This window comes from Pseudopipra pipra, chromosome 6 (genome assembly GCF_036250125.1).
Source record: "Pseudopipra pipra isolate bDixPip1 chromosome 6, bDixPip1.hap1, whole genome shotgun sequence".
In the NCBI taxonomy this organism is placed as follows: Eukaryota; Metazoa; Chordata; class Aves; order Passeriformes; family Pipridae; genus Pseudopipra; species Pseudopipra pipra.
The window spans coordinates 33,028,535-33,045,719 of NC_087554.1; the positions used below are offsets into that span (position 1 = coordinate 33,028,535).

The 17,185-nt window shown below is 37.0% G+C and overlaps 1 protein-coding gene across 8 annotated transcripts in view; it reads left to right on the forward strand.

Annotated features, from left to right (window-relative positions):
- FMN1 (formin 1) overlaps positions 1-17,185 on the forward strand; it is a 187,712-nt gene that overhangs the window by 12,080 nt on the left and 158,447 nt on the right. For 5 of the 8 annotated variants that reach the window (XR_010431342.1, XM_064658464.1, XM_064658471.1 and 2 more), the window contains exon 2: positions 4,752-6,750. Coding sequence is in view for 7 of the 8 variants with exons in the window: in XM_064658464.1 (XP_064514534.1) it covers positions 4,854-6,750 (1,897 nt within the window). In the remaining variant the exon portion in view is untranslated. Of the gene's footprint in view, positions 1-1,625; positions 1,735-4,748; positions 6,751-17,185 lie in introns of all 8 variants that reach the window. The other 3 variants (XM_064658465.1, XM_064658468.1, XM_064658466.1) reach the window with 3 other exon arrangements.

Genomic DNA, 17,185 nt, shown 5'->3' on the forward strand with positions numbered 1-17,185 from the left:
TTGGGGGCACGTATTGTAATTATGTTTGAAAGTCCTTAACCAGTTTTCTTCCTTGACATAATTCTTCTGATAGTTTCTTCTAGTGCCTCTGCTTCTATAGCAGGGAGTTCACTTCTTTGTTTTCTGATGGAAGATTATAAAAAGGTTGAATAAGGTGCTGAAGGCAGTGAAATTAAAAGGTTTTCTTAGTAATGAATGTATCTATTAATAGAAATAAGCTTCAAAATACCAGTAAACAGTGCAGCACATGGTATAACATTATCTTTTAAATCAATGGAAGTTTAGATATAGAATATATCATTGCCCTAATAGTAAAAAAGTCTTCTTTCTGTTATTACTATTGTTACTATTACTGTTTTTTTTTCTAAAAATACACTTTTAATACTTAATTTCAAAGTCTATGTAAATCTTTTCATCATAAGGAGGTGAGTTATGTTCTACTCATGGTGATTTTACATTTTAATGTGTCAATATGGGTGCACCAAATCCATTGTTTATTTTGGTGTAATTAAGAAGATATCTAATAGGATGTAGCCTTTAGACCAGGTTTGAACTGGGATAACAGTTTGTTATCTTTAAAAAAAGAAAGTTCAAAAGATGTATTTATTTCTAACTGAAAAAGAGCTTTTAGTTGCAATATGTTTTAAGAAGAACTGTAGGTCTCATTTCAGTAACGTAATGATTCAGAATTCAGATTAGATTAGGGGAGCTGCTTGTGTTTTGGGAGGGGCATACCTTAGCAAATCTGTGCAGCAGAGGCAAGGGCTAGCTAGTTCTCTCATTTACACATACAGTCTTTTGTCCCAAAAATCCCCAAACCAAAAACATGCACTTTACCAAGAGTAACGTACTCTACAGAATGGATCTGACTTGGACCTGATAAAACCATAGATGTCATTTGAGGATATGAAATTTGATCATAATGTCTGGGTGTATAGCTACTGGGTCTGTAGTTTCCATGATGCTATTTCCTTGTAATCACTTAATCATATTTTAGTGAGAAATTACCATGCCAGTTGAGGTGAAAAAGAGGAACAGATAAAATAATTCAGACTACTTTAACACTAAGGGTTTTCTCCTAGATAAGACTGTGAAATACACATAATGCAGACTGTTTTATTCTGCATATTGATGTTCTGTGTATTGCATCTGTTATTTTCCAAATCAAATGCTTTGACAAATACTTTGATGTGATGCATCATCTTTCTTAAGTCAATATGAAGCATAGAGTTGGTCTCCTTGGGATATGCACCCTCACTTTGTCTAGTTTTTTGCCAGTTACCTATTTTTTCTTCTTCCTAGTTGAACAACTGTATGTTGCCAGTGAACCAGACTGTGCCATCCGTTTCCTTGCCTAGTAACTCCCTTGATATTCTTCTAAGTAATGTTCTCTAAGTAAAAAGTGACTCAGCATACGTTAGCTGTGACTGCTGAGACATTTATGGAAATGTCCACAAGTTAAATAGCTCATATTTCATGGATGTCACCACAGTAGATTACTTAAGCGGCAATTTTGTGCTATGCTGAGCTGATGTACTGGCAACCTGCTGCCATAAAGGATGTTCAGTACTTCTTGCCTGAAGAATTAGTAGGTTTAAGACTGCTCCTCTTATTTCTATATGTAGAACCACTCTTGGTCGCATCTGCCAGTGGCACACCCCCGCTGTGGCTGCATCATCACTGTATCCTAGAAGAGCAGCAGGCCTGCACAGCTGGAGACAAGGAAGACTAGAGGTGAGGCTGCTCTTTTTGGCAGTACTCAGCCTTGTCCATATTCAAACTCCAGGCTCAGACAATGAGTTAAAACAAGAATGCAAGAGGAAACAAGATGGCATATTTTTCTCAGAAGCTTCTGTGGGTCTATGAAACAGCAATCTGGTCTTCAACAGAAGTGCTGACTAAAGGTTTTGCACCGTTCCTACCCCTTCCTGTACTTGCACAGGATTCTGAATCATGCCACACAACTGTTAACTGCTGGTGAACAGAGTTAAGAAGCTCATCTGGCTCTGATGGAAGATTGTTCTTACTCTACTCTCTCTCCTTAGGATCTCTCCTTTGTCTTCAAGGATTATGTGTACATAGTAAGAGCTTTGCTGGCATGAAGAGCAATACTACTCAAAATATATGGAAAGTTTGAAACTATTTAAAGATCATTATAAAAAAAATGCAAATAAAACACTACAATAAATGACTACTTGCTGATAGGATAGGATGTTTTGGGTAAGTGCTGCTTGCATCTTACAGTTAGGGCTCACTTATTATGATAAGTTATGGGCATTGTTATAAAATGATATATAACTCTGCATAATAAAAACTGATACAATACTTGTATCTTGAAAAAATATGCAAAACTGAATGATGGTCACCTCACAAACAGGAGCAGAGACAAGGCAGAGGTGTTTAACACTTTCTTTGCCTCTGTCTTCAACATGGATGATGATGGACCAAGGGGGTCTCAGTGCCCTGAGCTGGAGGGCCATGACTGCGAGAATGGGTCAACTCCCAGTTGACCCTGAACTTGTGTAGAATCTGCTGCTGCAGCTGGATCTCTACAGATCCTATAAGGCCTCATTGGGTTAATGCGAGAATCCTGAAAGAGCTGCTGATGTCGTCTCAAAACCTCTCTCAATGATTTTTGAATGGTCTTGGGAATCCGGAGAGGTCCCAGCTGACTGGAAGCTGGCAAACGTTCTCTTCATTTTCAAGAAGAGCAAGAACGAGGATCATGGATACTACAGGCCTGTCAGTCTCATTTCAGAGCCTATTAAAATCATGGAGAAGATTATTCTGGTAGGTATTGAAAAACATCTGGACGACAATGTAGCCATCCATCACAGCCAGCATGTCTTCATGAGAGGAAAGCCCTACTTTTTGGACCTGATTTCCTTCTACAACAGGGTAACCCATGTAACTAATCTAGGAAAGCCAGTAGATGTCATCTTTTTGGACTTCAGCAAATCTTTTGATACTGTCTCTTACAGTATCCTTCTAGACAAAATGTCCAGCACACAGCTGAATAACTGTGTTATGCCATGGGTGAGCAACTGGCTCACAGGTCGGGCACAGATTTACAGTGAATGGAGTAACATCAGGCTGGTGACTGGTTGCTAGTGGGGTTCTGCAGGGCTCCATCCTTGGTCCAGTTCTCTTCAACATCTTCGCTAACAACCTGGATGCAGGACTCTAAGGAATTCTAAGTAATTTTGCCAATGGCACTAAATTGGGAGGAGCTGTCAACTCCCTCTAGGGCAGAGAGGCCCTGAAGAGGGACCTTGACAAATTAGAGGGCTGGGCAATCACCAACGATATGAAGTTCAACAAGGGAAAGTGCCGGAATCTGCACCTGGGGGGGGGCAACCTTGGTTGTGTATATAGACTGGGGAATGAGGGGTTGGAGACCATCACTGTCTAAAGGCACCTGGGGGGCCTGGTCAATGGCAAGTTGAATATGAGTCAGCAGTGCCCTGGCAGCCAGGAGGGCCAACCCTGTCCTGGGGGGCACCAAGAGCATAGTTGAGCATTAGAACAGGCTCCCCAAGAAGTGGTCACAGCATCAAGCCTGAGTTCAAGAAGTATTTGGACAATGCTCTCAGGTACATGCTGTGACTCTTGGGCTGTCCTGTGTAGGGCAGCAGTTTTACTCAATGATCTCAATGGGTCCCTTCCAACTCAGCATATTATATGATTCTCTGGAATGTGTTACATAGTAATATGGCAGCTTCCTTTTAATTATTGTTGCCTGAGGCTAAGTTTAACTGCTTTAAAATGATGAAAAGTTATGTTGTATTTATGCTTTTTAAGTTGAAAACTGAAATCCCTGCATTTTTCAATGTAGAAAAGCCTTGGAGCAGGTGGTTTCCAGCTTTCTGTCTCCCTGGGCTTTAGGCCTTTCCCTGATCCTTATGCATTTCTTGGTGAACTTCAAATTTGTCCACTTTAATTGTGGTAGCAGAGTTCCTTCTGGATAAAAAGCCAGTTTAGAGCTCTAAAGGAGTAAATGAACTTCTATGATGTATCAAAAGACTGTAAACATATCTCATCTGTAGCAAGAAAATACAATAACAAAGTTAAATAAATCTGCCATAGTAGTATATGTATGGCCAGTCTTCGCGAACAAAGATTTGGGAAAGGTCATTACCCTTCGAGCCTGCGCAGTGGATTTAGTACTATTACAGTATTGCATGTTGAATCAAAATACATTTATGTAGTACCTATATGCTAGAAAGTAAACAGAAACTTTTTTTTCCTTATTCCGAGTTTTCTTGATGTCATGGCACTTTCACAGAAAGAAAATCTTCAGCCTTATTTATTTTTCACATTTTCCTAGCAAATAAAGCAGCAAGACCTAATTACATTGTGATGGTGTTATGTTGAGTAAAAGGACAACAGATATGCTTGAATGGTTCTTTTTACTAAATGTTCAACAGCAAGTTAACTTTTAACAGAGGGAGAGCAATAGATTCCACTGTTCAGAAGTAAAGTTTGTATGAAATGGGTGTTTAGTGAATATCTTGTGATCTTATTGAAGAACATTGGCTGAGAACCCTGGAGACAGAGGGATGCTATATGACAGAAGGATTATGACTCCAACTATGAGTGTTAGCAATGTCATTCTTTTTGTGTCAGATTTTTCAAGGTAAAAGATTTGTATCAGAGGATAGTAAAAGATTATGCTTCTGCAGGCTTGTTATTTGTCATATTAAATTTGCCATAATCAAGTTTGACAGGCTTCTCTTTATTTTTTCCAGCAGACAATATTATTGTTGAAGATTAGTCAGATGCCTTCCGTCCATTCCCTGCCTCACATGCTATGTCATGCAAGCTTTGAAACACTTAGCCCATAATTTAAATGAATGATTAATTTGGCAAGCATAATGGAAGGCACACATACTGTCCTTCAATTGCACAAACCCATTATGGAGCTTTGTTACATCAGCTTCTATCTTCCAGAGGGAAAAGTCAGAGGATTTACTTACAAGGGCTGTGTAACTCTGGATAGAACCAGTAAACGTTTCTGTAGCTGCTATCAAGTAAGAGAGAGGTTAGAGATGGAGCTGAGAGAACAGCCATATGAAAACTTTGGAGATATTATTTTCAAACAAACTACCACGAAAGACATTCTTGTTGAGCTGTACAAACTGACTACTGAAAAGGAAAAACTGTTATCCAGTGTTTTGAGATCACATCATGTTCCGGACCTTAAGACAGGACGTCAGGAGGGAAAGCGACAGGACGTTTCTGGAGTCACGAAACTTAAAGGTGATAATTACTCTAGTCTTACACATCAGCAGGAATTCTTTCTGGATTCTACAACAAGAGACAATTTGAATCATAAAAAAATGAGGAAATACAGAAGGAAAGAGAGTTTTGAAGAATTCAGACACCGGAAAGGGGGAAAAAAAATACATGAACATCTTTTTTTACTGAGTGCACAAGACACGCAACAGGAAACTAAGAAGATGCTCTCCACAAGGTTTCCTACCAGGAGTTATCCCAGTTCCTCTTCTGCCTCCAATTGGCTAACAGTAAAAGGTAAGGAAAATTTGCCAGTAGACAGTAGAATACAAGCAGAAAGGTGTATTCTTGGGAGCAACAAAGCTGTGAAACTGGATGCTGACTTACCAAGTTCTGGCTCCAAAGACAGCAACGATGTGGTCACAGTTGAACCAGTGGATAATGGAGAATGCATTCCTGAAGTTGCAAAGGTGCAACAGAGTAGCACTTCAGTGAAGCCATCTCACTACAGTCTATCTAATAAACTTGAGACATTAAGTAAACCAGCTGCTGCTAAAAGCTTGAAAGGTAGCAAGTATGCTGAGCCAATATGCAAGGAGAAACCAGGAATCACAGCTGTTGGTGAAATACAGGATTTAGATGCTTGTATTAAAAAAGTTACCAAACCCCCTGCAGAGTCTTCACCTGATTTTCACAGAGAGAAAGAAACCATTCCTCCTGTTCTCACAACAGTACGTAATAAGTTTATATCAAGAACTGATGTATGCTCTGTAGATGAAGCTGCTGGAGACTGTAATAACACTGTGCTGCAGGAGAAGCAGGAAGACAGCTCTGGTTTGCAGTACAAAGCAGAGAGAGTGCACATTACTGATGAGTCACACAACCTTGTGGGAGCAGTCAATAAAGCTCTTCTGAAAGTTATACGGAGCGACAGTTTAGATGAAGCTGCAGAATGGAAGAGACTGCAACAAATTACAAGAGCAGACAGAAACCTGCCGGGCTCTCTATATGAGAAAAGAACCACGGTATCCCGGGGAAACAGCAAGCATTTATTTTTGAACCTGCCTATAAATGAAAGTCCTGATATTCCTCAGACAAGTAATAATCTTAAACTGGAAGAGAAAAGGCTGCATTCACCCCCTTTAGCAGCAGTGAGTAATGTTTTTAGTAGTTCATATCCACTATCTAATACACACAAACAAATGTCACCTGTTCCTTCTCCGTTATCTTCAAGACTGCCTAGCCCACAGCTGCATCATCGGATTCTCCCGTTACCAACACAGAACACCGAGGACGAATCTATGTTCAGTGACTATGGCTGTGGAAGACATGGTGCTATAAACTTCTCTTTCAGTGATCTGGAGCCACAGTTTTATCTGAAGTTTTCTGAACCTGGAGAATTGGGATTTGCCAACAGACAACAGGGCTCACATCAGAATGCAACTGCAGAGCGTTTTGAAAAGCGTGCTGTGCAAGAAAAATTAACTACTCAGACACAGCAGAATTTCTGTCCAGGTAAGTCTTATTTCATAAATCTTTAATAGAATCAACCAACCATGAAAGTGTTGTAGTGTTTGGTTTTGGTTTTTTTTTTTTAATACTAGCCTTTAATAATAAATATGTTTGCAATTAAAGTATTTTTCACTACTTAAGGAGTGAAAATTGTTGAAATTTTTAAACAAATGTTACAACTATATAAGAGTTCCTTGGAGATGCATTTTTATGTCAGCTTATATTTCAGTCCTGTTGTTACTGAATGACCTCTTAACCAAAGGTAATGAAAGATTTTTCTATATAAAATGAAAAAAGTTTACATGTTTATTTACCTGATTTTCCTGTGCTGTGTTCTAGTCTGTCAAAATGTTATGATAACTGATTATCCAAAATGTTCTTTTTAGCTTGTTTAGCTTAACTGATAGAATGTTGCCTGAACAATATTCTAATATTTAACTAATTTACATTGCCTTGAGTATAGGACTCGTACTTTGACCATTTAAATACAAGAGGTTAATGCAAATTCTGTAACAAAAGGCTTATTTTAAAAAATGATTGCATGCAGGAATCATGTTACAGTGTATTTGAGTGCAGTGCATGGGTTTATTTATAAATATATCCTGTGATTATAAAAATGCATAAATATATGACATACTGAATACTTAGTTAGCTAGAACATCAACATCTATATCCTTTATTTCATCCTCAAGAAAAGAGCTGGGTGACCTAATTCTGCAGTGGTGTAGGTGTGGTTCAGATTGGCCCCTGTGTGTTATAGGGAGGGCTGACAGTGCAAAGTGACATGAAAGGGGGATTCCAAAAGAGGAGGTGTGTAGGGATATGAAACCATTACCTTAGCCAGAGGGTGTCGAATACTACCTATGAGCTTGCATTTATGACTGGTACTTCTAGAAGTAGCTTTAGTCCCATTCAAGACTAAATCAAGTTTAGAGTGTTGTTTGATGAATCGACAAAGCTGATGCAAACACTAATTGGCAGCAGAAAAGATGAGTGCTATGCTCTCGTTCTTCCATTACTTTCTTGGTTCTTGTTGTGCTCTGCTGTCCTAGGCCTCTCATTGCTGCTTGTACTCATCATACCTTTTGGTGAGCTGGTTTATCTGACAAGACTAGCAATTTCACCCTTTTATAAGACTAAAGTAGCACAGCCAATCTTATGTTAGTATTTTTAAATTAGAGTATTATTTAGAATTGTTAGATGTGGAACTGTACCTGTTGTGCTGTAATCTAGTACTGTGTTTGCCTGAGACAGCGTTAATTTTCTTTATAGTAGCTTGTATGGGGCTGTTTTTTGGATTTGTGATGAAAACAGTGTTGAAAACACAGGGATGTTCTAGCTTGTGCTGAGCAGTGTTTGCACAGCATCAGTCTCTGTTTCCCACTCTACATCCCCCCAGTGAATAGATTAGGGGCTTCACAATAGGCTGGGAGGGAACACACCCAGACAGATGACCCAGAATAACTAAAGAGAAATTCCCTGCCATATAATGTCATGCTCAGGAAAAAAGCAGAAAGAGGGGGCTTTGGAGGGGTTAGTCTTAGTCATCTTTTGCTTGGGATTTGACAGGGCATCAGTCTACCTATGGGAGGCGGTGAGTGATTGCTTTAGTATCACTTGTTTCATTTATTTTCTTTCCTCTTCTTCCACTTATCCTTCATTTATTAAACAGTTTTGTTTGTTTTATCTTGACCCCTGAGTTGTTGGGTTTTTTTTCCATGCCTCTTTCCCTTGTCCCACCTAGAATTGGAGTGAGTGAGTGAGCCACTGTGTGGTGCTTATGTGCTCTCTGGGGTTAACCCACAATAGCTTTACAAGAAACAAAATAAGACACATACATACAAATGGCATCTGTTGGCTGAAAATCCTGGCTATTAAACAGAAACATCTTTGTGGAGAGTAGAAAAGCAGACAAACCAGATCTTAGTTCTTGTTTACAGTTACCTTACAACATTAATATAGATAAAAAAAATCACAGCAACTTTCTGAAAGATGTAATACTATTCTGTTGGGGTTTTTGTTCAGGGGTTTTTTTCATTTTCAAGTATGATTGTATGCCAGCATTATTACTGGTGTGTCAGAAAATCTGTGACTTTAAGGAAAAATTTCTTACTTTGCTGGCATATATAACACTGTAGGTATGTTTCTGGATCTGGGATGACTTTCCATTTTCTTCTGAACCAGGGGTGGAATTATTTATATTGACAGAGCATTTGGAGTACTTCTCTTCTGTAAACTGACATGAGTAATAACTAACAAACTATAGTTCAGTGAGACAAATGATGTATCTTCAAATTTAGTCAATGTAAGTGATATTAAGATTTACAGTTATAAACTTGCACTCCAGGTTATGGAGAATTTTGGTTCACTTTTTATCAGTCAGAGTGATTGAAAGATTTGTTTCATGGCAAAAATGCTGATCTTATGAATGGCTTTTCAAAGTTCTATTGCTGTCACAGTACGCACTACTTATTTCTGCAAAACTTTCAGAGTCTTTAGTTACTTATGTAACTTTGTTTCTGGAAAATGCCATGAATTAGTTAAATATTCTAATTTATTAGTTTAAATAACAAATTGGACTCATACAGCTCTGCACATAGTTTTAATTCTCTTTTCTGATTGTTTTAAAATCATAATTCTTCACACTTTTTCTTGATAATTGGAGAATATTCCTGCAGTCAAAATTGAAACATTTAGCTAAGGCAGAGTACCCTTACTTCTGTACTTCCACTTTTTCTGAAGTTCAGTTTCTTTATAGATATATAGATACAAATTCATGGCACGTATCTTGTAGTTTCATTGCACAGAGTTCTATCAGGAATTCATTTGAAAGTACAGGTTTTGGGGTCTTCCTGTTGAAGTGCAACTGTCGGCCATGGGAAGAGACCACAGCTTTCATCTTAGCGAGTTAATAGTTAACTGAGAATAATTTATAGTTCAACAATAATTATTTAGCAATTTTCTCTGTAGGCAGGACTGGGAATTAACATACTTATATTTGCATGTAATAGTTTCATTTGAATTATCAAAATTCTAAGTAAAAGCTTTAGAATAACTTAAGGCTTTCAAGAAATAAACTGCTCTGCAAAACCAGAAGTACAAACACTAAAATTTCTCATAAAAAAGACATTTATTAAATCGTCAGGAACATACTTTCTGCATTTGGGTATGAAGTTCTTCCTACTCTAACATAAAATACATTATACTTTTGTATCCCTGGAGAAGCCAAGCTTGGTTTTGAAATGATCTTCAGTATACCTGAATATCTGCCTCAGGGAAAGATTTTTCTGAGACCTTTTAGTTCCTGACAATGCTTCTCTCTCAAGTTGTTCACAGTGGTAGAAAAAAATAGGGAGAAAATTTTCAGAATTGTTAAATTAGTAAAGAATGACACCAATATGCTGTTTTACTAAGTATTATCTGAAAGAGGAGGAAGATTAGTGGTATTTTTAGCAGTTATTGAAGTGCATTTGATTCAGAGCAGGAAACTTAAAAGTCTCTGGTTATGATGTAGCCTCTATGACTTAGGGCAGTTCTAGGACAGTGACTGATGACCATGGTTCGAGTCAGAATGAGGCTTGGATGGGTCATTTACCAGACTTTCTTTTGTATATATTGGTGCTAATGTGGAAAAAAGAATAAAAATTTGACAAGGGGGAATGGGGAAAGTGAGAACAAGAACAAATGAGAAAAATGGTGTTACCCTACCCCCAGCCAATGAAGAATGCTCCTTTTTTGATATATAGTAGTTGTGAAAAAGACTATACCCTGAAAACACAGAAATCCAAAGTTAGTAGGACTGTAGAGAAACTTAAACTAACCTGGAATAGAACTGAATGATTAAGGCTTGTGCCAGGTAAAATGGCTGAGCCTATGGGACTGAAAAGGACAGGCCCATTCTCTTCTTACTCTCTTCCTTCTTCTAGCAAAGGCCTCCTCTCTTCACTATTCCTCCCTTTCTTTGGAACAACTTTGATGTTTTTCTTGCTTTTTGGTAATTTGTGTCAGATCACTAAGCAAGTTGAAAACTGAGCCAGCAAGGAGAGAGGTGAGTAGCTTTTGCTGGTTTAGTGAGCTGAACAGTTCCCTAGTGGTCTGAAGAAAACCAAAGCTAAGATGAGGGAGGACATGCAAGTGTGCTACCAGGAGACAGAAGGGACATGTGAGCAGGGCCACTCCTCACAGTAGGGAATCACTTGATCTCCAGAACATCAGTTGTATCCCAAAACTGGAAGCCAGAAGATACTGGCTAAAATAGAAGTTGTTAGGAGTGGGAAGTGAGGTGAATAAAGTTGGATGAAGATACGGAGAGACTGTAATATTTGAGTGGGTGCTCTTAATAGTGAAGGAAGAATAAGAGAGGGTGGACAATCGAGAAAGGGGAACTCCAAGACTGAGTAGGGAGTGTTACCTTGGCTAGGTTTGCTAACATGTATGAAGTTTTGAATTTGTTTGGGTGTATTATGATTAACTACAAAAAAATGAACTTATTGTAGTGCCAGTGCTAGAAGACTTGTAATTGAAGAATGGCATACAGGCAACGTTTTATCCTAGATATTTAATGAAGGTAGCAAAAATAATGAATATAAAGTTACTATTTGAATATTATTTTGTGTTTTCCTAACTTAACTGACTCTTTAAGCTGAAAAGGGACACAGTCAGTTAAGAGAAATTCAATAACAAGACCTTATGATGTGTTCCTGAAATGAAGTTCATATAAGCAAAACTCTGTTTGAAGGCTCTTATAACAAACAGGAGACAGATTATATTATGTTGTTTGTGATGTTCCTTTTATAAGGAAGGGAAAGGTTTATAAATATATTCTCTAATTGAAGTGGTTCAGAGAATTGCTAATTAGCATTTTAAAAGCACTATAGCGTTCTGTCCACAGCAAGTATGCACTTCATGAGGTAATTTTGCATATGGATCACATGGAGACATGATGCATAGTTTCTCACAGGTAATTCACATGAAAGTAATATACATGAGTGTGTTGCTTCACAAAACCCATCTTATTCAGAATGTATGTTCTTTGAAGATTCTGTAAAGAAGTTAAGAAAAGAATTAAAATAAAAAAGAAGAGAGAATTAATCATAGAATCTCCAAATCATTTAGGTTTAAAGGGACCACTTGAGATAATCTAGTCTAACCCTCTGTTCAGTCAGGGTCACCTAGAGCAGGTTGCCTGGGCCCATGTCCAACAGAGTTTTTTAATTTCTCTGAGAATGCTGACTGAACAATCTGTGTTAGTGCTTGGTCACTCTTACGCTAAAAGAGTGTTTTCTTATGTTAAGGTGGAATTATGTAAATTTTTATTTGTGCCCATGTTACTGTTAGCCTTTTTTTGTTCCTATGAGGGTTTATTGCTGGCCACCAGGACCCCAATGTCCATTTCTGCAAAGGTAACTTTCAGCTGATTGGTCCCCCAGTATGTCCTGGTGCCTGGGGTTGTTCCTCTGTGGGTGCAAGAATTTGTACTTCCCCTTGTTGAACTTCATTAGGTTTCTGTCAGCCCCTTGCTGCTCCCCATAGAGGTCCATCTGGATGGTAGCATAACCCTCTGGTGTATCAGCCACTCATCTCAGTTTTGTCTCAGCAGCAGATTTGTGAAGAGTTCACTCTGTCCAATTATATGGGTCAGTAGTGAAGGTGTTGAACCACTAGTTTCAACAGCAATTAAAGCCACCAATCACAACCTTCCAGGCCTGGTTGTTCAGCCAGTTTTTAATTCATCTCAGTGCTCACTTGTCTAACCCATACTTTGTCAGCATGATGATGTTATGGAAGACAGTGTCAAAGGGTTTAATAAAGTAAAGGTAATTGACACAGACTGTTCGCATCTCATCCACCAACCTAATCACTTCATTGTAGAAGGCATTGAGGTTGATCAAGCATGCTTTCCCCATTGTAAAGGTGATTATTCCTGATCACCTTCTTGGCCTTCATGTGTTTGCAAATGTTTCCCAGGAGTATTTTCTCCATCACCATTACATGGTCTGTAATTCCTTGGAGTTTCCTTCTTAAGGTAAGAGGGATCTTCCAGTCTTCAAGAACTTCTGCCAATTGCTCTGACCATTCAAAGAGTGGCCTCATAATGACAGTGGTCAGCTCCCATGGCATTTGTGGGTGCAGCCTGTTTGGTTCTGTGGATTTATATACATCCAGGGTGTTTAAATGCCCCCTAACCTAGTCCTTCTCCATCAAGGGTAAGTTTTCCTCACTCCAGAGTTTCCCTCTGATGTTAGGAGCATGGGATAACTGAAGGCATGTTGGACTTGTAAAGACTGAGGTGAAGAAGGCATTGAGTACTTTGATCTTCTCTATCATTTGTCAGCAGTTCTCCTCTTCCATTCATCAGTTATTTAATTGATAATTTTTCATTGTTTTCCAAACCTGAATAGTCTTATCACAGTTTTTCTGAACAAAGAGAGAGCTCGTTACCACATAAAATTTATGAGATTAATTATCATAGTGATGTTCAAAAGTTTTAATCCAAACTTGATTCATATAAATCCTATCAATCTATTTTTATTATCTAAAGTTATTGCCTTCCTTTTCTGACTATGAAATGATTCTGTAGATTACAGTCTGGATCAAAAAGTAATGAAATTTTATGTTAAATATGTTAATGTCTTAATAGAACCAATATAATTCAGTACTATACTTGCTTGTGGGGTAGCAGTCATAAGTTCTATTTCCTCTTAGTGTTTTTTCCTGTGGATTGTCATCTCTGCAAAATTCAGTTTACCATCTCAGTGTTATAAATACCATTAACTTCTATTTATTTTTTCCAATGTAAAACCTTGATGGTTCCATGGGAATTGTGTTACCTAAAGACTCAGTGTGGCTAAAATGGAGGTAATTATTTCTGAAGATCTTTCCAGATACTGGCTTTCTGAATCTTAGTGAGTAACACCACTATCCTGACTGCTACTTTGGTCTAGATGTAAGATACATATCCTCTTTGGTAAGGATTTCTGTTGCTCCTTCTGTAGACAGTTGCAGACTGTATCTAAAATTTTCCAGTTAAGCTTGTGTGTCCTTTTTAAATACGTAATCTTGCAAAGTTTGCTAATATGTATAATATTTGCTAATAAGTATGTCCAACTAAAATTACAGTCTCACTGCATAGCTGTTTAATGGATCTTTGTTTTCCTGTTACATTGAATGCAGTTCCTCATCATACAGTATATTATGATTGTCTTTGAGGACATCATTGTGTGTTCTCTATTGAGTCTTATGACACATGTCAATGATAAAAGATCATTAATACTTCATCCCAGTGAAGCCAAAATCTTTTCGTACTAGTGTATACAAAACAGGGCAATGCTGCATTGAAACTATAGATGTATAGCAGTTTGAAATGAATGTAGACAGGACTGGAAGTTCAAGACATGGTCTCTGAGTTAAAAAGACCCTCTGAAGACCGCTCTTGATAGACGCTGGGAACAAATAGCTCCTGTTTTAGTTGAATGACTTCCCAGCATGGCACACTTAAGCAACAGTTATATTTTATTCTCTCTTTGTAACATGTGACTCTTCAGTCAAAGGCAGTCAGTGAGGGGAAACCAAGTGAATTAAATTGGCATGGAAAACCAGAGACAGCTTAATGTTTTATGCTGGTCATAGATTAACAATTTCATGGGGGGAGAAAAGGCCAAAACATTCCCTCTGGTTTACAGTTTGTCCATTCAGTTTAAGAAACTTACTGTAGTGAAATGGACTTCTTTTTTCATCAGTATAAAAAGAATTTCTTGAAGTAAAATACTGGGATATTGTGGAAGTTGTTGTTTTGTAAATCTCTATGTATTCTGTTGGCCATTTAAAAGAAGTCAACAGAAATGGCTCAGCTGACATTTTTCTTGATGGATCAGGATAATATATAAAGTGAGATCAAATTCAAGTATTTACCCCTGTAAGTATGATTTAATAATATATATGGGAATTTATAAAATCTCTAATAGCTACTCTTTGGTATTTTGACATAGCACCAAATCCAGCTTGTGAAAGTGGTGAAAAAAATGCATATTCCCTGCTAAAAATATACTTTAAAATAAATTTACTAAATATGAATAAAGACACAGTTTATGTGTTTGTGGTATCCCATATCAGTAAATAATTTTGAATATTATTTCATGACTCAGATGTGACATTAAATCTATAATAATACATTTAAATAATACCCATAAGTAGTTAATATTATTTATGAGTCATAGCATTAAAATACTGCACCTAGTGGTTTAATGACTTATTTAATTATTTGTGTCAGAATAATTTTTCTTGGGGTTTAGATTATGACTACCCTTACATTTAGATTATGGTGACTTCTCAATCGCTGCAAGTGTTTATGATTTTCTAGATCATATTCAAAGAGCTCTTCAGGCTTGTGTGATTCGTTGTAGGGATCTGCAAGGTAAAAATAGGACAGAGAAAATAGAGGTGAAATGTTGAGAACTGTGGGATGTGTTTTACTTGAGGAATTTTAAAGGCTGAGCAAAATTAGGCTTTACCAGAAAAAGAGAGTAAGGAAGGAAATAGAAATAAGTCACAGTCCCTCATCTGAGCGACATTCGCTGTATACTGCCATTAGTAGTGTCATGTGTGATAAAGATTTAGATGCTTTGTAATTTTCTAATTTTTTTTCATTTACATTTTAAATGTAATGTTAAAAGGAAAAGTGCTATGTTTTTTTCTTGTAAGGTTTGCTGTTACAATGAAGGGGCATATGGGTCATTTCTGTATTCTGGATACAGGGAATCTCTCTGAAATTGTCTTAAGCAATCACTTAGCCTTTCTTTGCTACCACTATATAATTTTTTTTTTACTTAGATAATTCAAAACTACAGAGATTAATGGTATAAGTGATTAATAGTTTAGCTAACATATGACCGTATTTGCTGTCATTTTTCTTGAGTATGTTGGAAAATTAAGCAGGAAAATGTGTGTACTAAAAAAGTCTGACTTTATGGGAAAAGATATTCTGAGTTTCTATTCTGTAACTTCTTCAGTGATTTTATATATGTATGTCTATCTTGTGAGTAGAAACTGGTTCCTGATTATAACCCCTGTAAATCTGAACCTCTTTCCTCACCAAAGCCACTAAATATTTATGAATAGAAAATAATTCTTATTATGTGTACAAAAGGAAGTAAATTGATTCTTGTTCTCTAAGCTTCAGTACTTCTGTTCCAGAAACATCAGTAAAAGTAACTTTCGTACAGGGGAGTTTGGCCATTAACAAGTTATTAGTTCTATGAATACATGAACTTACTAATTATTTTTGAGGGAGAAGTTGCAGAAAGGCTAAAAGTTGTTGTTCCTATTCCTTTTACCCCCTAACACTTCACATTTGTCAGCAGGTAGACTAGTAGCCCTGGGAGGCCCTTCCAGTTGGAAAGGCACGCCCTCAGTTCCCAACCTGCTCCCAGCAGCTTTAACTGTTATTATCTGCAAAGTACCAGGTGCTTCTGTGTGACCTAAGATGTTAATCATGCTTACCTCGTATACATAATTTGTATATGGGATCTGGTTCATACTGCCAGTGTATTTATAACAAATAGCTTGATTTCCATGTCCAGAGAAACCGAACACTACAGCCACTAAGGCAGACATATCTAAAAGCTGCAGAATTTTCTCAAGCATATTGTGATAAATTTGGAGCATTAGTCAGCAGAAGTCAAGATCTTTGGGGCAATTACTCAAAAACTGGCTTCTTTTATTTTATATGTCACTGGAACTCACTGGTTTTGCAGCCCCTTGACTAACATTTTGTTAACAATACTTGAGTCTGATAGTGTTGTTATAATAGTGAAATTTAAAGCTTTGTTTAGTCACTTGGAGAGATTAAAAGTTTGGTTTTTTTTTTTTTTTCTTGAGTTAATTTTGTTTAGGATATGTATATATGACCTGGAAAGCTGCTGGCATTGAACCATTTCATCTCAAAAAGCTAAAATTTAGAGATTATTTTCTCTAAGTTTCTTCTAGAGTATATATTCTTCTCATTATTGTAGTTGTCAGTATGTTGTAAACCTGAGCGTATGTTCACTAATTTCTGATTTTTCAAAATGATATTTTTTTTGTCTTAAGAAATTAAAATAGTTAAGTAAGTAAAATATATTAAAAATGTGATTAAAAAAACTACTCAGTTTTGGAGAGTATATGTTTTCAAATAAATGTATATTAAAATGAAGTTACAGTTATGTACAAATTTTTCAATAGACATTACAGTTTAAACTTGAGCATGTATGTGATAGCCTATACTAATTCATGCCAGTCAGATTTTTTTTTCTTTTTGGAAAATACCAGCTTTCATAGAAATTAAACTAAAAATAGAGAAAACCTCAAACAAACATTTTTTTTTCCTAGAAGTAGCAGCCTTCTGAAAATTGTTTTCTTGGTGAATAATAAACTCCAACTAATATACCAAGAACAAAAGATG